This window comes from Cervus elaphus, chromosome 5 (genome assembly GCF_910594005.1).
Source record: "Cervus elaphus chromosome 5, mCerEla1.1, whole genome shotgun sequence".
In the NCBI taxonomy this organism is placed as follows: domain Eukaryota; kingdom Metazoa; phylum Chordata; class Mammalia; order Artiodactyla; family Cervidae; genus Cervus; species Cervus elaphus.
In genome coordinates this window covers 63129000-63156010 of record NC_057819.1, presented here as the reverse complement: position 1 = coordinate 63156010, position 27011 = coordinate 63129000, and the positions used below count along the sequence as shown (strand labels likewise).

Sequence of the window (27011 nt, the reverse complement as noted above, 5' to 3'; positions counted from 1 at the left end):
GTTTTTGTAGCTGGGGTATGCCTAATCCAGGTTGTTTTTGTTTTTTTGTACCCGTGTTCATGGAGTCTCTGTTCTCCTGCCCACTTGCCCTCTTTATCCCACGCTATAACCTCCTGCCTGCACAAGCTGAGGGAACTCGCCAAGTCCCGCAGGCCTACTCCAGAACTGGAGATGGGCCTTGGTGAAATCAGAGCACCTTCTCCACTACGATCTTACCAGTTATCCTGTATGTATCTGGACCACCTGCCAGTGGTCTCAATGTTTCCCAGGTTCTCTGATTTCTCCAGAAATGGCTGTTACACACTTTTGTGGAAGCCCAAGCCAGATTATGGGCTAGAATTCTGTTTAGCTTTTCTTCTGGGAGGTCATCTAACAGAGCCTTCATGCCCTTTTTCTTATATAGCTGGCTTTCTGCTTGCTGCTCAATTTTATATTAATCACATATGGTGGTTGATAAGATATTTGAGGGGAAAGGGGATATTTGACAGTGATATTCCTTATGTATTTCGATGCCTTCCTCTCCGGGGACTTTGGAGATGAAATGCTGAGGACTGAGTCAATGAGTGATGGATCAAAGTAGAGTTTGTGTTGCGGAAAAGCAGCTTTAAAAGGCCCTGAGCAGCTGAGAAAGCGTCCATCTTCTCTACTTCCATTTCATGCCCCATGTCATCTCCATTTGGCTTCCAAATCTTCCCCTGTTGCCAGCACTTAGAACCTTTCCAGGAAAAACAGAGCACCTAGGTTGTACTAGCAACGCTGCTGAGAAACTAAGGATGTGATAAGGAGACAGTGCTGAGTCCAAACCACTGGCCTTTCTCAACCTTCCTGCTGACTGCCAGACTCTGCTGCTGGAAGTCTTCCCATCGCCCCCGTTGTCCCATTCATGATCCCTCAGCACGGCACACAAAGGCTTTTCATATCACCTTTCCCTAGCTTGCCAGCTTCACCTGTGGTCCCTTACAGCATTTTTCTCTTGTCCACAGGAATATTCAGTTACCTCTAATTCCCTGACTACAGTGTTCACAGCTATTTTGATCAAGCCTAATACCTGCTAATTTTTAAGACCCAGGTCAGACATAACTTCCTCCAGTAAAGCTCTCCTGCCCTAGCAACCATTCTTCCCCAGAGTAGCTTAGATGTGCTTCCTTTGTGCATGTCACACTGTACTGAAAATTCTCCCTTTGTTTTTCTGTGTCTTTATTACATTATATCTTCTGAAGATAGCAAGGTCTTCCATCTCTGCAACTCCAGTACCTAGCCCTGTGTCTGGTATAGGGTAAGCAGTCAATAAATAGTGGCTGAATTTAATTCTTAAAAAGCATATTGATCGATGACGACACCCTCTCATGCATTCCTTGGAAAATCTGAACAAAATGAGTGAGAACTCACTACCGTCTCATCGAAACTGAGGTCCAGCACGTTAAAAAAAAAAAAAAAAAAAAAAGCATATCATATAGTGAAATGTTATGTTCATAGTATTTTTTAATTTTTCTTTAAAAATAATGAATACACTTAACATGTTAGTACTGTTCTAGATTTATAGGAAAACTGGCCTGAAAGGAAAGAGCTCCTATATTCCCCTTCCTGTCCCACCCAGTTTCTCCTGAAATTAACGTCTTACATTAGTGTGGCACATCTGCTACACCCGAGAAGGCGATGCTCATATATTATCATTAGCTAAAGTCTGCACTTTACATCAGGGTTCCCACTGCATGTTGTACAGATAATAGGTTTTGACAAATGTAGGCTCTTGTATGTGTGTGTGTGAGTCACTCAGTCATGTCTGACTCTTTGGGACCCCATGGACTGTAGCACACCAGGCTCGTCTTTCCATGGAATTCTCTAGGCAAGAAAATGGAGGAGGTAGCCATTCCCTTCTTCAGGGGATCTTCCCAACCCAAGGATCCCAACCCAGGTCTCCTGCCTTGCAGGCAGATTCTTTACTATCTGAGCCATCAGGGAAGCCCAAAATATTGCATGGATTGTGACAAATAGTTACATCTGTATCTTACAAAATAGTTTCACTCACCTAAAAATCTGTTGTGCTCAACCTACTCATTCTTGCTCCCTCCCTCAAACTGCTAGAAACCACTGATCTTTCACTGTCTCCATAATTTTGCCTTTTCCAGAATGTCATAGAGTTGGAATCATTTAGGATATAGGCTTTTCAGACTGGCTTCTTTCACTTAGTAATATGTATTTAAATTTCCTTCCTGTCTTTTTGTGGCACCTTATTATTTTTAATCTTCAAGGCAACTCTGTGACGTACATATTATTTTAGTAGATGAACACCTGAGACTTGGAGAGTGAAGGTTACAGTGCAGAGAGACAACATGTCAATAACGCCTTACTATCCGTTCATTAAATAAACATTCACTGGGCCCCTGTTTTGCGTCAGGCATGGTGTTTGCTTGATTCTAAGAGCAAGAAGGAGATAATTTCCTAGTGCTTGAGGAACTCAGAGTTTAGTGTATAAGGCAGGTTTATGAAAAAACTCATCGGTCCACAGTGCAGAAAGGGCTACGAAAAGGGTAGGTATTCTGCTGATACAAGTAGTCATTCAGATAATGTAGGTACTTGGCACAATAATGCCACACAGTAGGTGTTCATTAAATGTTAACGATTGTTATTTCCCTGGGAGATCCCATGGACAGAGGAGCCTGGTGGGCTGTGGTCCATGGGGACATGACTTAGTGACTAAAGCACCACCATTGTTATTTCCCTTAGTCGTTTGTTGTTTTTGTCCTTACAACAGTCCCAAACCCTACACATCGCAATATTTTGTTTTTCTGATCAGTAAATAGTTTAATTAATTAACTTGCTCAAAATTTCAAAACAAGGAAGTGAATCTGGATTTGCCCCAAGCCCATGTGCTCTCTGTATTCTTCCTGTCTGCGTGATCCTGGCAGAAGTGACTTCACGTCCCAAGGTAGAGACATGAAGAGAAGGGTGTGTTGGGAGCAGTGCCACGTCGGGTGTGACTGGAGCAGGAGGGCGGGGACAGGAGCAGTGGGCAGGGGAGCTGGTCAGTCAGGCTGCCAAGGGCTCAAAGTCCTGAAGTTTGTAAAATGCATCTGCCTTGCTCATTTGCACATGATATTTAGCTCTGAGAAGTGCTGAAGCTGAGCATTCCATTTGGAGTAAGACAAGCTAGTTCTCTGTAAGACATTTTTGGTCTTGCTGAGGTCAGTGTGGTGGGTTTGTTGCCCAGGGAGAGTTCTGACAATTGCTATTGAGACTCTACATAAGCAAAGATAAGCAAGAACGGTCATCTTCTGAAAGCAAAATTAGAGGGGAAGCACAGTAAATCAAGATTCCACACATAACAAGTTTTGCAAATAAACACCAATTTGAAGAAAAGCTTCAGGAAATGGAATTTAAATTGACTGAGTCCAAGTCTTTACAGAAGGCCCATCTGCTTTCTTCCCTAGGTGATTGGAATGCTTACCTGTGGGGGCATTTCCTTTTATATTCCGAGAGCTTCTTTATTTGAGAAATTGAAATAAGTAGAAAATTTACCTTTAATCTCTATTATACCTTTGAAAGCATCATATGCTTTAAACTGAAAGAGCTAAATGCTACTTGTACTCTTCTGGGGAGAAAATGAAAATTAATTTCTGCCAAGTTATTTTTAATAATGTATTTGGCATTGGTTTTAATATAATAGAAAAAAATTAGCGTTGAATTTCAATTCAGAACAATTCAAGAACATTACCAATACCTACTAATCAGATGGTTTTTTAAAGCATGACAGATGAAAGCAAACCAACGGAGGTCGTTTTACCATAGTTTCTTGTTCCCGTTTAAAAAAAAAAATCTGTTTTCTGATTGTTTTTTTATTTATCCAAGCTGGTTATTGAGGACATAGTAAGTGCCCACCTTGGTGTCAGGTACTAAGAATATAATCATAATCAAGTTAGACACAATCCCCGTTCTGATGGAGTCTACAGTCTAATTAATAATACCAAAATTATAAGCAATTATGTCAAAGGGTTAGACATTTTAATTACTGCATTGCAAGAGGATTGGGCTTAGTGAACGTATGGAGAGCTTATTAAAATACAGATTCTGATTCAGTAGGTCTGGGGCGGAGTTGATATTCTGTATTTAAACATGCTGTTTGGTCATACCGATGCCACCAGTCCACGGACCACACTTCATAGCAAGGGCATAGACGATTAAGATGTAAGATAGGGCTTCCCTTGTGGTCTAGTCATTGAGGATCTGCCTGCCAATGCAGGGGACAGTGGTTCAATCCCCGGTCCGGGAAGATTCCACATGCCACAGAGCAGCTAAAGCCTGTGCACCTAGAGCCCGTTCTCAGCAAGAGGAGCCACTCCAAGGAGAAACCTGGGCGCCCCTGCTCACCGGAACTGAAGAAAGCCCGCACGCAGCTACAAAGACCCGGCGCAGCCAAAAATAAACACATACATCTTTAAAAAAAAAAAGGATGGAAGACAGTAAGATGCAATATTAAAATATAACGCATAGAGTAATTTTAAATTTTTTCTTTACTTGGGGTATAAAGCACTTGGTAGGGATATATGGGTGTATGAGACGCATCTACAGACAAACACGAAATGCTCCCCAGGGGAAATAGCAAGTGGCCTGGGAGCCAAACAGAGGAGAAACGGCATGAAGACTGGGGAGAGCAGGAGGTTCGTAAGGCGTTCATAAGCAGACTCCTCCCAGTCTACTAGATGCTTCTTTCCAATTTTTTGCAGGTTTCTCTACATCTTCCTTATCTGTAAATATTCCTAAATACATTACACATACATATTACCCTACCTTACATGGTGGCATCAACCGAAACATATAAACAGTTTTCTACAAGCAGTTAAAAGCTATTCAGGGGTAGTTTTGAATAGCCTTTGCTCAAGAAACAAGATTACGCTATTGGTTTTTCTTATCTAAAATGGAGAGTCACCCAGCCATTTCAGCATGAGGTCAAGAGGATTAGCGAATTACCCTGTCTTCACATCCAGTCTCTTCATTAACTCTGAACCTGTGCTGTCCAAGATAGTAGGCATTAGCCGTAGGTGGGGATTTACATTTAAAATTTAATTAGTTAAAATTATATAAAATTTAAAATTTAGTTCCTTGGTGGTACTAGTCACATTTCTTTTTTCTTAATTTATTTTAATTGGAGGATAATTACTTTACAATAGTATGATGATTTTTGCCATACATCAACATGAATCAGCCAGAGGTATACATGTGACTCCCCCATCCTGAACCCCCCTCCCACCTTCCTCCCCACCCCATCGCTCAGGGTTGTCCCTGAGCACTGGCCCTGAGTGCCTTCATGCATTGAACTCCCACAGGTCATCTATTTCACATATGTGAATGTACATGTTTCAATCTATTCTCTCAAAGCATCCTACCCTCACCTTCTCCCACTGAGTCCAAGAGTCTCTTCTTTATGTCTGTGTCTCCTTTGCTACCCTACATGTAGAATCATCAATACCATCTTTCTAAACTCCATATATATGCATTAATATACAGCATTTGTCTTTCTCTTTCTGACTTACTTCACTCTGTATAATAGGCTCCAGGTTCATCCACCTCATTAGAAATGACTCAAATGTGTTCCTTTCTATAGCTGAGTAATATTCCTTTGTGTATAGGTACCACAACTTCCTTATCCATTCATCTGCCAATGGACATCTAGGTTGCTTCCATGTCCTAGCTATTGTAAATGGCATTAGTCACATTTCAAGTGTCCGATAGTGTTACCCAGGACTACTGCATTAGACAATATAGATGTAGGGCATTGCCATCATCACGGCAACTTCTTCTGGACTTCAGAAAGACACATTCCTTTCACTGCCATCTGATGCACTCCACTTAAATATCCAAGAGTCACTGCTTCCCCAGAGAAGTTTCACAAAGGAGTGATGTGAAAAATGCATTCTTGGAATTAAATTGTTTGAGTTTCAATCCTGGCTTCACCATTTGTAGGCTCTTCATTCTTAAAAGGGCTTGCTTGGTGGTTCAGACGGGAAAGAATCCACTTGCAGTGCGGGAGACCTGGGTTGGATCCCTCGGTTGGGAAGATCCTCTGCAGAAGGGAATGGCTACTCACTCCAGTATTCTGGCCTGGAGAATTCCATGGACAGAGGAGCCTGGCAGGCTACAGTCCATGGGGTCACAAAGAGTTAGACACAACTGAGAGAGTTTCACTTTCACTCTTTAAAGGGCTACTTGACCTCTTTTTGCCTCAGTTTCCCTATCTGTAAATTGGGGATAATGGTAGGAACTATCTCCTAAGATTCTTGTGAAGGTTAAAGGATAAAATATATATAATGCTCTTAGAACAGTGCTAACTCTTAAGTAAAATGTTAGCCATTATTTTTTGCATTGGTATTGTTCTTAGAGGCCTACTTGGAATTTGGTATAATTTATTAATCTGAAGATTCTTGATTTTTATTAGTTCTTGACAATTTTCAGTCATTTTCAAGTGTTGTCTTTCCTTAATTCTTTTCCTTTTTAGAATTCCAGTTGGGCAGCCATTGAACCTTGTCATTATACCTTCTATAACCTTTAAGTGATTTAGCTTCCTCACCTATAAAATAAGAATACAAGTAGTATTTACCTCATAGGGTTGTGGTTAGGATTAAGTGAGTTGAGATATTTAAAACATCTCGAATAGTACCATATGTGAGTCAACTATTATTAACTCTCTTGTTCATTTTTAGCCCTTGGAGATTTCCCTTAATTTTTTAGGGGAGTGATACTGCAATTCATAATAAGAAACATATATTTGGTCTTCACCCAACTTTTAGCAGGAGCTCCTAAACCATTTGGAGTTTCCTGTGATGAAACTGATAAAGGTGACTTTTGTTTCACTGATGAGGCATCTTTCGGACTCCCACCCAGAGGTGGGGGCTGGTCCTCAATAGAGCCAACCCTGAGGTTTGGAACATTCAATCCCCCCCTGACCTCCAGGGAGGGAAGAGGACCTGGAGACTGAGTGCAGTCGCGGCCAACTCTACTCGACCCCATGGACCGCAGCACATCAGGCTCCCTGTCCTTCACCACCTCCCGGAGCTTGCTCAAACTCATGTCCATTGAATCGGGGATGCCATCCAACCCTCTCATCCTCTGTCGTCCCCTTCTCCTTCTGCCTTCAGTCTTTCCCAGCATCAGGGTCTTTTCAATGAGTCGGCTCTTTGCATCAGGTGACCAAAGATTTGGAGCTTCAACTTCAGCATCACTCCTTTCAGTGAATATTCAGGGTTGATTTCCTTTAGGACTGACTGATTTGATCTACTTGCTGTTCAAGGGACTCAAGCATCTTCTCCAACACCACAGTTTGAAGGCATCAATTCTTCTGCACTCAGACTTCTTTATTGTCCAACTCTTACATCCATACATGACTACTGGAAAAACCATAGCTTTGACTAGATGGACCTTTGTTGGCAAAGAAATGTTTCTGCCTTTTAATATGATATGCTGTCTAGGTTGGTCATAGCTTTTCTTCCAAGGAGCAAGAGTCTTTTAATTTCATGGCTGCAGTCACCATAGCAGTGATTTTGGAACCCAAGAAAAGAAAGTCTTTCACGTTTTCCATTGTTTCTCCATTTATTTGCCATGAAGTGATGGGACCAGATGCCATAATCCTAGTTTTCTGAAAGTTGAATTTTAAGCCAGCTTTTTCACTCTCTTCTTTCACCTTCATCAAGAAGCTCTTTAATTCCTCTTTGCTTTCTGCCATAAGAGTGGTGTTATCCGCATGTCTGAGGTTATTGATATCTCTCCTGGCAATTTTGATTCCAGCTTGTGCTTCATCCAATCCAGCATTTCACATGATGTACTCCATATAGAAGTTAAATAAGCAGGGTAACAATATACAGCCTTGAAGTACTCCTTTCCCAATTTGGAACCAGTCTGTTGTTCCATGTCTGGTTTTAACTGTTGCTTCTTGACCCGCATACAGGTTACACAGTAGGTAGGTAAGGTGGTCTGGTATTCCCATCTCTTCAAGAATTTTCCAGTTTGTTGTGATCCACACAGTTAAAGGCTTTAGCTTAGTCAATAAAGCAGAAATAGATGTTTTTCTGGAATTCTCTTGCTGTTTCTATGATCCAGTGGATGTTGGCAATTTGATCTCTGGTTCCTCTGCCTTTTCTAAATCCAGCTTGGACATCTGGAATTTACCAGTTCATGTATTGCTGAAGCCTAGCTTAAAGGATTTTGAGTGTTACCTAGCTAGCATGTGAAATGAGTGCAATTGTGTGGTAGTTTGAACATTCTTTGGCATTGCCCTTCTTTGGGACTGGAATGAAAACTGACCCTTTTCAGTCCTGTGGCCACTGCTGAGTTTTCCAAAAGTGCTGACATATTGAGTGCAGCACTTTAACCGCTGGTGATTTTACCAATTAAATCCTCATGGAGGCTTTGCAATGAAACCTCCATGAAAACCCAGAACGACTGTGTTCAGACATCTTTCTGATTGCTGAACACATGGACATTTGGAGACAGTGACAAAATCTGAGAGGGCACAAAAGCTTCATGTTTTTTTTCCTATTTCCTGCTTTATGCATCTCTTCCATCTGGCTATTTCTGAGTTGTATCCTATTATAATAAACCAGTAATCTAGTAAGTACAATATCACTGTGAGTTTCATGGACCACTCTAGCCAACTCAGGGGGTGATTATGGGGGATGGAGGGAGGTTTAGCATTTCCAATCTGCTGCTGACTCCAGGTAGACGGTTGATTTGGCTTTATTTGTAGGACACAAGGTGGTGTCTCAGAATTACTTGGTGATGTGGGAAAAACCCTCACAGGTTGGACTTGGGTACTCCAGGTTTGGCAGGGGTATTTTGTTATAAAAAGGTCTTTTCTCGATTGTGTATTTCATTCCATTGTGAAATCAGAAGTTATTTTAGACTCTGTTTTGCTTGTGTATAATCTTTCTTCTGGACCTCCTTGGTGGCTCAGATGATAAAGAATCTGCCTGCAATGCAGGAGACCCAGGTTCAATCCCAGGGTCAGGAAGATTCCCCTGGAGAAGGCAATGTCAACCCACCCAATATTCTTACCTGGAGAAGTCCATGGACAGGGGAGCCTAGAGGGCTACAGTCCATGGAGTCCCAAAGAGTTAGACACAGCTGAGTGACTAACACTTTGATTTTTGAATCTTTTTTCTGTTCAGAATACTTCCCTTCCCTCTTACCTCCTTTCATGACTGTTTGAGACACATTTTCATGTTTGTAACAGTTGGAATTACAATAACTGTGTGACAGAAAATCCCAAATAATCACAGCTTTAAAAACTGGAAGTTGAGGGGACTTCCCTTGTGGTCCATTGGTTAAGAATCTGCCTTCCAATGCAGGGGAAGTGGGTTCAATCTCTGGTCAGAGAACTAAGGTCCCACATGTGTCAGGGCAACTAACCCCACATGCTGCAGCTAGACAAAGCCTATGCACCACAATAAAATCCCCTGGAGAAGGGAAAGGCTATGCACTCCACTATTCTGGCCTAGAGAATTCCATGAACTACATAGTCTATGGGGTCGCAAAGAGTTGGCCATGACTGAAAGACTTTCACTATGCACCACAATGAAGACCCAGTACAGCCAAAAAATAATAATACGTTGAAAGAAATAAAAAGTAGAAGCTGAGAATGGATAAACGTGTACGTATGGCTGAATCACTCCGCTGTGCATCTGAAAGTACCACGGTATTGTTAATCAGCTGTACTTCAATATAAAACAGAAAGTTAAAAAAGTAAATCTTAAAAAACAGTTTATTTCTGACGTAAATGAAATCTAGATATATGAGGTCTGATAGGCATGCCTTCTCCATGATCATCACAAGTCCAGGTTTCTACTCCCTTGATATCTGTGGTTAAAGATGACTGCTCCAGTTCCAGCCATTACATCTACATTCTAGTCAATGGAGGCAAAGGGTGAAGAAGGGCATGTCCCTTCTCTTTAACACATTTTTTCAAAGTCATGCACAATGGTTCCCACTGGCCAGAATCAGGCCACATAGACATGCTAGTGCCCTGGGACACTGCAGAATGTAGTCTTTATTGTTGACCCCCAGCCTCAAGGGGATAACAGACATTGGGAGAAACAAATAGTCTGCCTCTCTTATGTTCCTTCTTGGATCCTATACCCTTAGTGGCAAAGGAAAAAGATTAAAGGTTGACCTGGCCAAAGAACAGAGAAGCTCTAGGTCATTGTATATAAACCCCTGAGATTTTTCTTTTTCAGATGTGTCAAGAGTTTGAATAAAAATGTTCTTCTGCCAGGAAATGAACTCTCATTTTTGACACTTTTGTGTATTTTATTATAGAGCCCTGGTCTTGATTTTGCAATATACGCTTCATTTTTATTTGAAGAGAGGGACTAATAATAATCTCTTGTTCTGTGAGTGTGACTTTGAGAGATTTGGGTTTTATGCTCATATGCTTTATGGATTTGCTTTTGATGGATGAAATGATACTTATTTTAAAAAGCTATTATATATGTTATGCTTCTTACCTCTAGTTTCATATATATATGAAATATATAAATATATGTATATATTCTTGCTGAAGGAATGCATAGCTGAAGTGCAAAGTTGGAGACAATACTTTGTGAAGATTGGGTTTAATCCTCTAGAATGCAGTAAACATTATATCAGAGATCTTTCTTTTTATGGTGCTGTATCTCCTGTCAAAAGAATATATGGATCTAGAATTGAGAAGTAGAAGCAGGAGTGGTCCCACTGACCATCACTCCCCGTGACCTACTGAGTTCTGCTTCTGGAGCTCTGTAGGGTTGGCGGTTCTGGTTGTCAATGTGGCCAGAACCACAATGTGTCAATGTGTCAATTTTCCCCAGACGACACAGAGAGGGTCCATTTGAATTGTAAACGATGACTGCTTTCTGGGCACTTGAAGCTCCTTGTGACCAGGGACCAGAAGGTGAGAAAAGTGACCATCCTGGAAGGGATAATTAACTCTAGAGGACTGTGGGAAATAAGGCTGGTTGCCCAGGAGGGGGACCAGGAGGCATATGTGTGGAGCTCGGATGACCCACTTGGATGCTCCTTGGTTCCTGATTCTCCTTTGATCATTACAACCGTGAACAGACAAGTGAAGCAACTTCAGCCTGTAAAGGATGTGATTACTAGGGGCTAAGAGACCTCGGTAATGAAAGTTTGGGTCATAGCACAGGTAAGCCGCCGAGACCAGCGGAGTTGGTAGCTGGGGGCAAGAGGGATTTAGAATGGGTGATGGAGAAGGGAGACTATGAGTACTAGTGGACATCTGAGACCCACTGCAGTGGAGGAGGGTGACCTGAATTGGACGGGTACAGTGAAGTGGATTTGCACGGTGCAAGGACTGACGTGGCTGACACAGAGATGTGCCACTCCCTTCAAGAACACTTGCTGTCCAGGAAGAAAAAGTGTGGTAGACCAACAGCTTCTGGTTAGCCACTCCTTCAGCATCTGCCGGCTTTCAAGCAGCACAGGCTAATGACGGAGCAAGGTGGTGGTGATTCAAGGGCCTAACCATTTACTCCACTGGATCAGCAGAGGCTTTGTCAGGCCTGCACTGTGGTACAATATCTCCCTGACCAATATTTCTGTCTCTCCTATTCCTTTCACAAGTGTGATGTTCCACTTGGCCAACAAAGGTCCGTATAGTCAAAGCTATGGTTTTTCCAGCAGCCATGTACAGACGTGAGAGCTGGACCATAAAGAACTGATGCTTTCGAACTGTGGTGGTGGAGAAGACTCCTGAGAGTCCTTTAAACAGCAAGGAGATCAAGCCAGTCAATCCTAAAGGAAATATACCCTGAATATTCAATGGAAGTACTGATGCTGAAGTTGAAACTTCAATACTTTGTCTACCTGATGCAAAAAGTCGACTCATTGGAAAAGACCCTGATATTGGGAAAGAATGAGGGCAGGAGGAGAAGGGGGTGACAGAGGATGAGATGGTTGGATGGCATCATCTACTTCATGGGCATGAGTTTGAGCAAACTCCGGGAGATAGTGAAGGACAGGGAAGCCTGGCGTGCTGTAGTCCATGGGGTCACAAAGAGTTGGACACGACTGACTGACTGAACAATAGCTCTTTTTCAGCAGGGGTTTCCAAAGCCTGCACATGCTGTACAACCAACCACAAAACCGCGGTGACATAAAACACAAGGCATTTCTTACCACTTATGAGTTAGGAGGCCAGCTGGCACTTTTTTTCTAGGCTGGGTGGGTCACTTATATGTCTGTGGTCAGCTGCTAGTCAGCAACTCTGCTGATCTGGACTGGGTCCTCTCACACATTGGGAGACTGTGGGCTGGTCTAAGGGGCCTCTGTTAGGATAACTGGTCTTTCCCTCACAGACTGTCACATCCCCTGCTGAGCTCACTGTGGTTTAGGCATATGGTGGTAGAAGTCTTCCAAGAGAACAAGCTGAATGAAGCAAGCAAGCCCTCAAGAGTTCTAGACTTAGAATTCACATACTGTCACCTCTGCCATATGCCATGGGCCAAAGCAAATCCCAAAGTCAGCCCAACTTCATGGGGTAGGGAACCACTTCTTGTTGGAGGAGATGCAAAGTCACCTAAAGTAGATAGGTAGATAGATAGATATTATGCTGAGTAGGTTCCTTCTATGCCCTCTTTTCAGAGAACTTTCATCATAAGTGGATGTTGAGTTTTATCAAAATCTTCTGCATCTATTGAAATGATCATAGGAGTTTTATTCTTCAATTTGTTAATGTGTGTATCACTTCATTAGTAATGCTGGGCTGGATGAATCACAAGCTGGAATCAAGACTGCCAGGAGAAAGATCAATAACCTCAGATATGCAGATGACATCACCCTAATGGCAGAAAGCAAACAGGAACTAAAGAGCCTCTTGATGAAGGTGAAAGAGGAGAGTGAAAAAGCTGGTTTAAAACTCAATATTCATAAAACTAGGATCATCGCATCTGGTCCCATCACTTCATGGCAAATAGATGGGGAAACAATGGAAGCAGTGAAAGACTTTATTTTCTTGGGCTCCAAAATCACTATGGTCAGTAAATGCAGCCATTAAATTAAAAGATGTTCACTTCTTGGAAGAAAAGCTATGACAAACCTAGACTGAATATTAAAAAGCAGAGATATCACTTTGCCGACAAAGGTACATATAGTCAAAGTTATGGTTTTTCCAGTAGTCCTGTTATGTGGATGTCCTGGATGTGACAGTTGGACAATAAAAAAAGGCTGAGTGCCGAAGAATTGATGCCTTCAAACTGTGGTGTTGGAAAAGACTCTTGAGAGTCCCTTGGGCAGCAAGGAGATCCAATCAGTCAATCCTAAAGGAAATCAACCCTGAATATTCATTGAAAGGACTGATGCTGAAGTTGAAACTCCAATATTTTGGCCACCTGATGCAAAAAGCTGACTCAGTGGAAAAGACCTTGATGCTGGAAAAGATTGAGAGCAGGAGGAGAAGGGGACGACAGAGGATGAGACGGTTGGATAGGATCATCACCTCAATGGACATGAGTTTGAAAAAACTCTGGGAGATGGTGAAGGACAGGGAAGCCTGGTGTGCTGCAGTCTATGGGGTGGCAAAGAGTCAGACACAACTGAGGGACTGAACAACAACAAAATCACACTGGCTGACTTGTGGATACTAAAAAATCCTTGTGTCCCTGGGATAAACCCCACTTGTTCATGGTATATAATCCTTTTAAAATATTGTTAGATTCAGTTTGCTAGTATTTTGTTAAAGATTTTTGCATCTATGTTTATCAGTGATATTGGTCTTTAATTTTCTTTTGTGATACCTTTATCTGGTTTTGATTTCAGGGTGATGCTTGCCTCATAGAATGAGTTCAGAAGTGTTACTTCCTCTGTCATTTTTTGGGAAGAGTTTCAGAAGGATAAGTGTTAACTCATCTCTAAATGTTTGATAGAATTCATCTGTGAAGCCACGTGGTCCTGGACTTTCGTTTGCTAGGAGTTTTTAAATCACAGATTCAATTTTAGTATTTGTAATTGGTCTGTTCATATTTTCTATTTCTTTCTGGTTCAGTCTTGGGAGAGTGTACCTTTCTAAGAATTTGTCCATTTCTTCTAGGTTGTCCACTTTGCTGGTATATAGTTGCTCTTGAAGGCATGCTGAGTCGGTTAAGTTTTGTCTGACTCTTTGCACCCCTCTGGGCTGTAGCCCAGGCTCCTCTGTCTGTGGGCTTCTCTGGAGTGTGTTGCCGTGCCCTCCTCCAGGGGACTCCTGACCCAGGGATTGATCCCCCGCCTCTTATGTCTCCTGCATTGGCAGGCAGGTTCTTTAGCACCGTCTGAGAAGCCCTACTGTTCTTAGTAGTCATTTATGGTCCTTTATCGGCTTTCCAGGTGGTGCCAGTGGTAAAGAACCTGCCTGCCAATGCAGGAGACATAAGAGATTCGGGATCGATCCCTGGGTTGAGGAAGTCCCCTGGAGGAGGGCATGGCAACTCACTCCAGTATTCTTGCCTGGAGAATCCCATGGATAGAGGAACCTGTCAGGCTACAGGGCTACAGTCCATAGCATTGCAAACAGTTGGACATGACTGAAGTGACTTATGACCACCATGGTCCTTTGTATTTCTGTGGTGTTGGTTTTAACTTCTTTATTCATTTCTGATTTTATTGATTTAATCCCTCTCCATTTCTTTCTTGATGAGTCTGACTAAAGGTTTGTCAATTTTATCTTTTCATAGAACCAGATTTTAGTTTCATCGATCTTTTCTGTTGTTTTCTAAAAAATAATGAAGATTTAAAAGTACATGGACAATATGGAGAATAATGTAACATGTTAAACATTCATGAAGCCACCATCCTACTTTAACAAATCATAAAATTATTTCATATTTGGTTCAGGTATTTTAAGAAACAAAACTATGAAGATCTTATACTTTTAAAATCCACTGCGTACCCTTGCCCATCCTTGCTTTTTCCCTTTAGACGTCTTGAGGTGAAAATTTTAATTCCAGGCACTTACTTTTTATTTAAGTTGAAGAACTTGAGACTCATATCTTCTGATGATTCAGCAGGAAAAAAAGGGAAGTATATTCACTATATTAACTCAGTCATTAAACAAACATCTATTGTGCCAAGCACTGTACTGTGTATGTATTTAAAGTTGTGCTAAGTCTCTTCAGTCACGTCTGACTCTTGGTGACCCCCAGGCTCCTCTGTCTGTGGGATTCTCCAGGCAAGAATACTGGAGTGGGTTGCCATGTCCTCCTCCAGGAGATGAAAACCCATGTCTCTTAGGTCTCCTGCATTGGCAGGTGGGTTCCTCACCACTGGTACCACCTGGGAAGCCCATGTATATATATAGTATATTCTTACTTTTTTGTAGTGTTCAATTCTCATACCATTTTGTTTCAGGCTGTAAATCCAAAGTGAGAAGCAAATAACATTTTTTCTTTGTAATGGAGGCTGTTTTTCAATATTGCTTCCAAATTTTTTTCTTAATACTTTGAAGCTTTACGGGCAAATCTTGTTCTATTCTTAGCTGTGGATTTTCATTAACATTTTCCTTCTATTAATTTGGCTTTTGCTGTGTCACTAGGGTAGGTACGGTGTTTTGACATGTTTATTTTGTTTCCAGCTGGCCACACCTTTCCTTTCCTTTCATATGATTAAGCAGTTATTACCTGTAACTCCTATTTGGTTTCTCTAGTTCAATATGATGATTTTCAGAGTACAGTCCTCTCTCTGGTTCCTCTGTCCATGCTTTCACGGTGAGTGGATTATCGTTTTCTTAATAAAATAACAGCTTTACTGAAATATAATTACACACCCTAAAAGTCATCCTTTAGTATATTCAGAGTTGTGCAACCATTGCCACTCTCTGATTGTATATTTTCATCATCTCAAAGAGAAATACCATACCTAGTATCTGTGACTCCTCACTCTCCTCCACCCCTGGCAATCCCTAGGCTCCTCCCTGTCTCCATGGATTAACCTATTCTGGACATTTCAAATAAATAGGGTCATCCATCAGAGCAGTCTTTTGTCTCTAGCTTTTTCTTTTTTTCAATTAAGTCATTTATTTCCGGCTGTGTTGTGTCTCTGTTGCTGCATGGGGGCTTTCTCTGGTTGCAGCGAGAAGGGGCTGTTACAGTGCGCAGACTTCCCTTTGTGATGGCTTCCCTCGTTGCATAGCCTGGGCTCTAGGGCGTGGGGGCTTCAGGAGTCATGGTGCACAGGCTCAGCGGACCCACAGCAGATGGAATCTTCCTGGACCAGGGATCAAACTCGCATCCCCTTCATTGGCAGGTAGATTCTTAGCCACTGGATCACCATGGAAGCCATGTCTCTAGCTTTTTATACTTAGTATAATGTTTTCAAGATTCATCCGTGTTGTAGCATACACCAGTACTTCATTCATTTTTATGTCTAAATAATATTCCATTGAATGGATATGCCACATTTTGAATATCTGTTCACCAGTTGATGAGTATTTGGTTATATCTCAGTTCAGTTCAGTTCGGTCGCTCAGTCGTGTCTGACTCTTTGCAACCCCATGGACTGCAGCACGCCAGGCCTCCCTGTCCATCACCAACTCCCGGAGTTTACTTAAGCTCATGTCCATTGAGTCAATGATGCTATCCAACCATCTCATTCTCTATCATCCCCTTCTCCTTCTGCCTTCAATCTTTCTCAGCATCAGGGTCTTTTCAAATGAGTCAGTTCTTTACACCAGGTGGCCAAAGTGTTGGAGTTTCAGCTTCAGCATCAGTCCTTCCAATGAATATTCAGGACTGATTTCCTTTAGGATGGACTGGTTGGGTCTCCTTGCAGTCCAAGGGACTCTTAAGAGTCTTCCCCAACACCACAGTTCAAAAGCATCAATTCTTCAGCATTCAGCTTTATTTATAGCCCAACTCTCACATCCATACATGACTATTGGAAAAACCATAGCTTTGGCAAGATGGACCTTTGCTGGCAAAGTAATGTCTCTGTTTTTAAATATGCTGTCTAGGTTTGTCATAACTTTCCTTCCAAGGAGTAAGCGTCTTTTAATTTCATGGCTGCAGTCACCATCTGCAGTGATTTTAGAGCCACAAAAAATAAAGTCTCTCACTGTTTTCACTGCTTCCTCATCTATTTGCCATGAAGCGATGGGACCAGATGCCATGATCTTAGTTTTCTGAATGTTGAGTTTTAAGCCAGCTTTTTCACTCTCCTCTTGCACTTTCATCAAGAGGCTCTTTAGTTCTTCGTCGCTTTCTGCCTTAAGGGTGGTGTCATCTGTGTATCTGAAGTTATGGATATTTCTCCTGGCAATTTTGATTCCAGCTTGTGCTTCATCCAGCCCAGCATTTTGTATGATGTACTCTGTATATAAGTTAAACTAGCAGGGTGACAATATACAGCCTTGATGTACTCCTTTCCCGATTTGGAACCAGTCTGTTGTTTCATGTCCAGTTCTGACTGTTGCTTCCTGATCTGCATACAGATTTCTCAAGAGGCAGGTCAGGTGGTCTGTTATTCCCATCTCTTTCAGAATTTTCCACAGTTTGTTATAATCCACAAAGTCAAAGGCTTTTGCATAGTCAATAAAGCAGAAGTAGAAATTATTCTGGAACTCTCTCGCTTTTTTGATGATCCAGCGGAGATTGGCAATTTGATCTCTGGTCCTCTGCCTTTTCTAAAACCAGCTTGAACATCTGGAAGTTCACGGTTCACGTATTGTTGAAGCCTGGCCTGGAGAATTTTGAGCATTACTTTACTAGTGTGTGAGGTGAGTGCAATTGTGTGGTAGTTTGAGCATTCTTTGGGATTGGAATGAAAAGTGACCTTTTCCAGTCCTGTGGCCACTGCTGAGTTTTCCAAAAGTGTTAGCATACTGAGTGCAGCACTTTCACAGCATCATCTTTTAGGATTTGAAATAGCTCAACTGGAATTCCGTCACCTCCACTAGCTTTGTTCACAGTGATGTTGCCTATTATAAATAATGCCACTGTGGGCATTCAGATACAAGTTTTTCAATGTATATGTTTTCATTTCTCCTGAGTATATACCTATGAGTAGAATTGCTATGTTATATGGTTACTCTATGTTTAACTTTTTGAGGACTGCCAGACTGTTTCCTAAAGTGGCTCTGCCAATTTACGTTCCACCAGACATGTGTGAGGGTTGAAATTTCTCCATATCCTTTAACATCTTCTATTGTCTAGACTTTTTATCTTATCTCGTTGAGGTTTTAATTTACTTGTCCCTAATGACTAATAAGGTTGAATTTTTTTTTCATTTTCATATACATCATTTGTATCTCTTCTTTGGAGAATGTCCTTTTAAAAATTGGGCTACTTGTATCTTATTTTTTAACTTCTTTATATATTCAGAATATAAGTCCCTTACCAAATATGTGATTCACAAATATTTTCTCGCATTCTGAGAGTTGTCTTTTACTTTCTTGATGATAACCTCTGAAGCAGAAAAGTTTTTTATTTTGGTAGGGTCCAATTTATTTTTTCAGTTGTTTCTTGTATATTTTGGTATAAGCAACACTCTAAAAAACCATTGCTTAACACAATGTCACAATAGTTTAATCCTCTTTAAGGATTAAATTTTTAAAATTTAATTTACTCTTAAGTTTTCTTTGAAGAGCTTTATAATTCTAGCTCTTACATTTAGATCTAGGATCCATTTTGAGTTAATTTTTTATATGGTATAAAGTAGGGGTTCATATTCTTTCAGTGGCAAAGAATTCTTTCTCTATTGAATTATCTTGGTACTCTAGTCTAAGGTTATGCCTTTATGATATAATTTACCAAATATTGGCTTGTTTTGTGTAAACTGGATCTGTCCTCCTATCACTGGAGGACAGGAACTATGTTTTGTTCATTGAAGATGAGAAAACCTATATGAACCATAGAGCCCCAGAGTAAATATTTCTTGCCTTCTTTTGAATTTCCCCACAGCACTTGGTGCGATGTTTGTCATACAATGATTACATAAATGTTTGCTGAGTGGAAAATGTGCTTGAACCTACACCTGGAAAGAAGGGCATAGGTTCCTAAAGCTCTGATCGAATGGGACGTTCAGAACACTTTCAGCTCTTTTCAGAGTAAAACTCTGAATTGTGAAGACCCCAACAAGTTGAGAAGTTGTCCTGTTGTCAAGGTCATCACCAGTGTTAGTCACTCAGTCGTGTCCGACTCTTTGTGACTCAGGGACTGCAGCCCACCAGGCTCCTCTGTCCACGGGATTCTCCAGGCAAGAATACTGGAGTGGGTTGCCATTTCCTTCTCCAGGGGATCTTCCCGACCCAGGGGCTGAACCCGGGTCTCCTGCAGTGCAGGCAGATCATTTACTGTAGTCAAGGTAGGGGCTTTCAAATGACTCTCTATTCTCTAAGGTAAGTGACAAATATATTTTCATTTAAAGTGACTCTAAACACTGAAAACAACCCTCAAGGTCTAGAATCTTTTCTTTTTCTTCTAGTTTAACTTCAAGTTGTCCAGATGTCTGCTCATTTAACACGTGTTCAGTTGCTAAGTTGTGTTCAACTCTTTGCAACCCCATGGACTGTAGCCTGCCAAGCTCCTCTGATCACGGAGTTTTTCAGGCAAAATACTGGAGTGAGTTGCCATTTCCTCCTCCAGGGGATCTTCCCAACCCAGGGATCCAACCTGTGTCTCTTAGGTCTCCTGCATTGGCAGATGGATTCTTTACCACTGAGCCACCTGGGAAGCTTATTTAACTGCTAATGCAGTAATAAAATTTCACTTGTGAATTTGACCTCAATTCCAGATAATTGACTGTGGTTCTAACCTGCCTGAAAGCAGAAAGATTTTTTTTCTGGAAGCAACAATCACTATTGAAAAGGCAAAGAGTGCTGCGGTATAGCCGGCAATTCTATTTTGAGTGACCCCTTTCTCCATCTTTTTCTCCCACGCTGAACATTAGGAGACCTCACAAGCTTTCAAAAATAGAGCAAGAGGTTGAAGATAAAGGTCTGTTCATTCTACTGGGGAGTGTCCCACGGAGTCATGTCCAGACAGTGTCTCTGCTGCTTGGGTATCTTTTCCTGAGATTTCAGAATCTGCCTCTTTGTGTGCCAGAGTGTGTATGTGCAAGCATGACTCTCAGATGTGTTCTGTATGGATACACATAATTAACTTTCTTACCCCCTTCTTTTCAGCTTTATTGAAGTGCTTCAAATGACAGTTTCTGACTCTAGAGTCACTGCTCTGTCACTTCACCACATTGCCTCTCTGCAAATAATCAGGTACCAGGCTCTTAACTACATCTTCTTCTAAAGATGGTGGCCACTTCCTAACCCTAAGTTACCTAGAATACCGGGAGAGTCCATCGAAAAAAAATTGCTTATTAGCCTTTATATATTTTGGAGCAGTTTCTGGTTCACAGCAAAACTGAGCTGAAGATTGAGATTTTCCATATCTCTCTGCCCCTTCACACGCACAGCCTCCATTATCAACAGTCTCCACAGAGTGGTACATTTGTTACAACTGAGGAATTTACATTGTTGTTCAGTCCCTGAGTCCTGTCAGACTCTGTGACCCCATGGACTGCAGCACGCCAGGCTTCCTGGTCCTTCACCTTCACCTTCACCCAGAGCTTGCTCAGACTCATGTCCATTGAGTCGGTGATGCCATCCGACCATCTCATCCTCTGTCCTCCCCTTGTCCTCCTGCCTTCAATCTTTCCCAGCATCAGGGTCTTTTCTAATGAGTTCTAATGACGAACCTGATCCGGTTCTTCGCATCAGGTGGCCAAATTATTGGAGCTTCAACTTCAGCATCAATCCTTCTAATGAATATTCAGGATTGACTTCCTTTAGGATCGACTGTTTTGATCTCCTCGCAGCCCAAGGGACTCTCAAGAGTCTTCTCCAACACCACAGTTCAAAAGAATCAATTCTTCAGCGTTCACATTGACGCATCATAATCATAATCACTTAAAGTCTGTGGTTTACGTTAAGGTTCTCCCTGTTGTACATTCTGCGGGATTGGACAAATATGTAATGACATGTATCCACCATATAGTATCATATAGACTGGCTTCACCGGAGAAGGCAATGGCAACCCACTCCAGTGTCCTTGCCTGGAGAATCCCAGGGACAGGGGAGCCTGGTGGGCTGCCGTCTATGGGGTCGCAGAGAGTCGGACACGACTGAAGCGACTTAGCAGCAGCAGCAGCAGCAGACTGGCTTCACAGCGTTAAAAATCCTCTCTGTTTTGCCCAGAGGTTGGATTTAAAAGGGAGAGAAGAGAGGGAAAGGAAAAAACTGGTGCAACGCAGAGGCGCCACCAAACTCCCAACCAAGTTCGTTCCCAAGTTCACATGCTCCAGCTGGGCCATCTCTCCAACTCAACTCTGGGCAGGTTCCTCCTCCTCCTTTTGTTTAAGTGTCCAGCAAATGGGTTTCCTGTTGACAGCGGAATATTGTGAAAGGGCAGGAAGAAGCCAGGCCACCTCCTCTTTCCCCCTTTCCTATCCCATATGTTTATTTTGTACCCGTCTGTTTTGGTGGCGCGGCGTGTGCGGCGGCGGGGCGGCTCGGCGGCCGGTAACCCCTCCCCGAGGAGGCGAGGCCCCGCCAGACCCCGCCCGATCCCGGCTCCAGCTCCGCGGGGCGGGGAAGGGAGCGGGAGAGCCGGAGGAGGAGGCCGCCGGGGCGCGCGAGGAGGCGGGGAAGCCGGCTCGGCCCGCGGCCCGGCCGCTCCCCCGTGGGCTGCAGGTGGAGCCGAAGAGGCAGCCGCTTCCGACGCCGCCGCTCGCCGGGGCTGCCTCCCAGGCCCGAGGCTGCGGGCGTGGGGCGCCCGGGGCTGGCGGCCGGCGCGCGGGCCCGCGCGGCTCGTCCATGGCTGAGGGCCGGCGGCGGGAGGACGAGGACGACGAGCTGCGCGAGCGCCGCGAGCTCGGGGGCCCGCGCCGCGCCCGGGGCCGCGTGCTCTCCGGCCACCCGGCCGCAGGTGAGGGGCTCGGGCGGCGCGAGGGGAGGGACGGGGGCGCCCTGCTCCAGACCCCGGCGGCTCCCTCGCCCGCCCGGAGGGGATCGGCACCTACAACTCTCGGAGGCGAGCCGGAGGGAGAGTGGCTTTCCTTCCGTTCCCATCCTCACTCTGGGGCCGAGCCCCAGGAAATTCACGCTTAGCTCTACCTGTTAGGGGCCCTGGAGCCGAAACTACACATTTTCCGTGCAGACTAAATCCAGGAGCTGCTGGCTTGGAACTTGTGGCTGCCTTATCTCTGGATGAGTCAGAGGCCGGTGAAGAATGCCCCCTCCCGATAGGTTTGCCAAGCTGTCGCAACCGAGTCTAAGCACGTGCTAACAGTCCAGTCGGGTTTGGGTTTCGGTGACTCTTGAACTTCGGACCTGGGCCTGCCCTCCCAACCCCCAATCGCCCAAGTGCACCTAGTTTCTACAGGATTTGCTTTAGAGTTACTTGGTGACACCACCCCCCGCCTCGCCCCACCTCCTCCCGCCCAGAATATAGCATTACAAAAGGTGATGCATTTGAACCGAGAATCATTTCTGGGCATATGACTACTTTTGTGATCTTGTTTTTGGGTGCACAAAGGCGGCACGGATCAATAGTTTGGCGCAGAAGTGGAAGAGTGAGTGTACTCCCACACCCCTTCACTTTACGGGGGAGCTTTTCACTTAAACATAAGAGAGGAAATTCTTTGGTCTTTGGTTCCAACTGGATAAGCCAGTTATCTGAAAACAAGAGGGAAGAACACAAGAGGGAAGAGATGACAATAAAAGGGAGATAGAGGCGTGAGAAAGATTCCAATGTGCACACTCATTAAGGCCTCAGTGGAATACACTGAGCATTCTGGTAAACCATGGAGAAACTTTTCTATATGGCTCCCTTAACCTCAAGGAAAGTTGGAGAATTGAAAGAAGATCCTGAGTTTCTGGGGAACAAATGGAGGCTAGAAAATGGGATGAAAGGAAAGAGTTTGAGTGGAACATGAAGAAATAGTTGATTTGATGCTCTTGGTAGGATCTTGAACCCTTAAAAATCATTCCTTTTGGAAGATGAGTCTTCTCATGTTGTCCAAATGTCAAATTCCATTTTTCCTTTTGGAAGTTTTTTTGAGGAAATCTAGATTATTTGCTCTGGACTTCTTTCTAGCAATGAGTGTTACCATCTAAATATTTGATACATAATGGGGATTATTAATGTCAATAAGATTTGAGGACTAGAAACTGTAAGCAGTAAATAAACAATGAATTGATATGAGAAAAATTAGAAAAGTATGTTTTGCACGATGTAAACTATTGCATGTTATTAATGATTATTAGAAGTATTAAATGCTTTTTGTAATTAAAAAAATCATTCCTTTTGCCCATTATTCTTTCCAGCAAAATAAGGCATTTGACTAACCACACAAACACCAACCATTTTGAAGATAACGTCTTGATAGTTTTGTTTAGTATAAACCCAGATCTAATGAAATATTGGGTGATTGCTAGATACGAGTAAATAATTCATGGGAGAATACAATGAAAAACTTTACAGAGATATTCCTCTGTTTTCCACTGATTTAAACATTCCTTGGACTCCTCTTATATTCAGCAAAAAGCTTCACATATGTTCTGTTGAAGAGCCGTACGGAAGTCATACTAGATATGATCCAGATACATGTTTATCATGTAGTTGCAGTATATGTGTTTATTCCAAGGCTGGTGGGAATGGCATATTGTAACTTGTTTTTGCCAGTTCTTTAATTTCCCAGGGTTACCAGGAGCTTTCCCAGGTTCCGTGATAATCTGTTGCTGTGAGGTGACATGGTGTTCTTTTTCACTCAGAAATTGGTGTTTACAGTTTCTAACATTTTATATTCCCTGTATGGGTTCATGGGTGAGGAACAGATATTGTGGAGTGGGCAGAGGGTTAAACTGGCTATTTTAGCAGGCTTCTTTCTTTGGAGACACATTATTTAATAGTTTACATTTCTTTGCAAGCTGTGCTCCTCTTTCTCATTAGTTTCCCGTGTGTTTTTCAGACTCCGTTGCATTCCTTACCAAGCTTGGGCATTTGTTAGTTATGTTTGTGCCGGGTGTTCTCTCTCCAAGGGAGAGAGTAGGAACTGACCTAGAGGCTTCATGTTTCTACCCTCCCTTCCCCACCCCCCCCGCCCCCTTAACGTGAACCATTTTTAAAGTCATCATTGAATTTGTTAAAATATTGCTTTTGTTTGATGTTTTGGGTTTGGGTCTAACCCATACACCCTGCATTGGAAGGTAGAGTCTTAACCACTGGGCAGCCAGGGGGGGATCTCCCGTTTCTTCATCCTGCTCTTGCATCTTTCCTGTCCTCATCCCCTCTCTCCTTCCTCCACCACCTCACAATCTAAGGATTTCTTCATTTTTTCTTTGATCTCACAAAGCTTGACACCATAAACTTAGGGTGTATGGACTTGAGGGAGTCTGTGAGTTCCTTCTCTCCCTGCTAAATACAAGGTGTGGTTGTGGAAGTGCTTTTTTTTTTTTTTTTTACTTTGCAATGTATATTCAGGAGAACATATAAAACCTGTAAATCATAAAGTAAGACTCTCGTAACCTGTGCCCAAGTATTATCATTTCCTGAAGCAAACTTTGGTCTCTCCTAGTCATGAAGTCTTCCTTCCCCTTGAGGGAACCACTTTTTTCCCTCTTTTCTGCAGTTTTACCTACACGTGTATGCATGCATAGAGCATATGCATATATATGTGCATCCCTATTCAATATTATTTAGTTTTACCTTACTAAGGATGATTTATTTAGTTATTTGACAACTTCACATGAGTGAAGTCATCCTGTATATATTCTTTAGTGTCATGCTTTCTTCATTCCATGTTAAGTTTGTAAGATTTATCCATATTGTTACATGCAGCTGTAGTTTCTTTTCTTTGCATTCATATGTCACATTTTTGCTTATTTTTTTTATTGATTTGTTGGAGTTTTTTACTTGCACAGGAATCTCAGCTTCCATTGGTTGCATGTGTTGCAAATTGTGCTTCTACTCTAGTTTATGTAAAAAATTTTTGTTCATGGTTTCTTCTGATGTAGAAATTCATAATTTTAATGTAGGTAGATTTATGAATCTTTTTCTTTATAGTTAAGTGTCCCTCCTCTCCTCGCTGTCGTCCTTTGTTAAGAATGCTTTCTCTACTCCAAGGTCATGAAGATATTCTGTATCTTCTGTTGTGTCTACTAAAAGTTTTGTAGCTTTGTTTGGGGAGAGATGCCATAGCTTTCGTCAGAATCTCAAATGGCTCTGAGAACTCTGAGTGACCTGACAGCATTTTTATATTGTTTCTCCAAAGGACTGCTGCTGCTAAGTCACTTCAGTCATGTCTGACTCTGTGCGACCTCAGAGACGACAGCCCACCAGGCTCCCCTGTCCCTGGGATTCTCCAGGCAAGAATACTGGAGAGGGTTGCCATTTCCTCCTCCAACGCATGAAAGTGAAAAGTGAAAGCGAAGTCGTTCCAAAGGGCAGGGAGTACAAAATTCCGAGGAGTGGTAGGCATTTAATTTTGTGTGCTCAGCTGTGTCTGACTCTTTGTGACCCTGTGGACTCTAGCTGGCCAGGCTCCTGTGTCCATAGGATTTCCCAGGCAGGAATACTGGAGCAGATTGCCGTTTCCTCCTCCGGGGGATCTTCCTGACCTTGGGATTGAACCCATGTCTTACGCGTCTCCTGTTTTGCAGGAGGATTCTTTACTGCTGGCATTTGATAGGGTTTAATAAATATTAAATAAATTTACTCTGTGTTTGATGTGATTACGGTAAACTCTGGAAGGACAGATATAATTTCTCCCATGTGTTCTGAGTAGAATAACTGATATTTTTAATATGAGGTCACAATTAAATTTCGTTGTGTTCTCTTTGTTGTGTTCCTTATGAACTGCTTCTTACATGTTGTCTCCTGTGAGGGAGGTGTTATTTTCTCCATTTTATTCAATTGAAAAGATTGAGGCTCAGAAATACATAAAAAATATTTAAGTGACTTGCCCAAGATCCCTCAAGCTGTAAGTGGCAGGATGGGGACTTGAATCCAGGTCTTTTTGACCTGAAAATCTGTGTTTTTCCAAGCTGTCCTGCTGGCTACTAGTGAAAGTCAGTTGCTTTGAATGCTCCACATGTTTATACCTGCATGTTGCTTGTTATATTTTAGAAATACTTTTTACATTTACCTGGTGCTTTTCTTAGTAGGGACTTCCACAGCCTCATGGAACTTGATGGTCACAACAACCTGAGAAGGAAGAGGGTACATTTTTGATATCCCTATTTTAAAGACGAGTAAATTGAGACTCAGAAGTGTTACAAAAAAAAACTTAATCTAAAAAGAACACAGCTAGATATATAGCTGCAGCTCAGTTACTCTATTGGGTGTTTCAAGTCACGAACCATTATTTATTTGATTCATACAACATGTCAGGTCATATGGCCCAGAGTGTGTGGCTCTGCCTAATAAGTTGTATCGTTTTGAAAACTACATTAATTCTTCTGGGCCATAGCTTACAGTTTTTGTTATTAGATTTCCAAAGTTATCTAATTTATTTTGAGAAAGTTATTATAAATCTCACAGACACCATGGATACATGGACATGCTGTTTAAAAATTCTCTACTCACCAAGGTCTTTAAGAAGATCTACTAGTCATCCTGTCAACAAAATGTAAGCAAAATGTGTAGAAAATACAGGGAATACAAAGAAATATATAAAATAGTTTCCCTGCTTTTAAAGAACATGTCATGGAATTAGGGAAGGTAAGCCTAATATACTTTAAAGAAATAAGTAAGAAGATCAAGTAGTTCATGGTAACTATAAAATGGAGGTTAGCATAAGAGAACCAGACTATCTTAGTTTATTTCTTGACTCAACCTCTTACTGTGTGACCTTGGACAGGTTACCTAACCTCTCTGTGTGCGTCCATTCTTTACCTGTAAAATGGGAGTATTAATAAAACCTATTGCATAGGGTTTGAGGATTGAGTGAATTAGTACATGTAATACCTTTAGAACACAGCTAGGCACATAATAAATACTGCCTATAAT

The 27011-nt window shown here is 42.3% G+C and overlaps 1 protein-coding gene and 1 non-coding gene across 5 annotated transcripts in view; both read left to right on the top strand.

The window, feature by feature from the left end:
* The first annotated feature begins 1324 nt into the window (after positions 1 to 1324).
* On the top strand, positions 1325 to 1414 carry LOC122695859. The gene has a single exon (XR_006341601.1). It is a non-coding gene; the product is annotated as a small nucleolar RNA SNORD116 (small nucleolar RNA).
* A 20175-nt stretch (positions 1415 to 21589) lies between these two features.
* The window catches only part of SH3D19 (SH3 domain containing 19), a 196659-nt gene continuing 191237 nt past the window's right edge, over positions 21590 to 27011 (top strand). For 2 of the 4 annotated variants that reach the window (XM_043902594.1, XM_043902592.1), the window contains exon 1: positions 21591 to 21929. In XM_043902594.1, the coding sequence (XP_043758529.1) occupies positions 21818 to 21929 (112 nt within the window). In that variant the 5' untranslated portion in view covers positions 21591 to 21817. Of the gene's footprint in view, positions 21930 to 27011 lie in introns of all 4 variants that reach the window. The other 2 variants (XM_043902595.1, XM_043902598.1) reach the window with 2 other exon arrangements.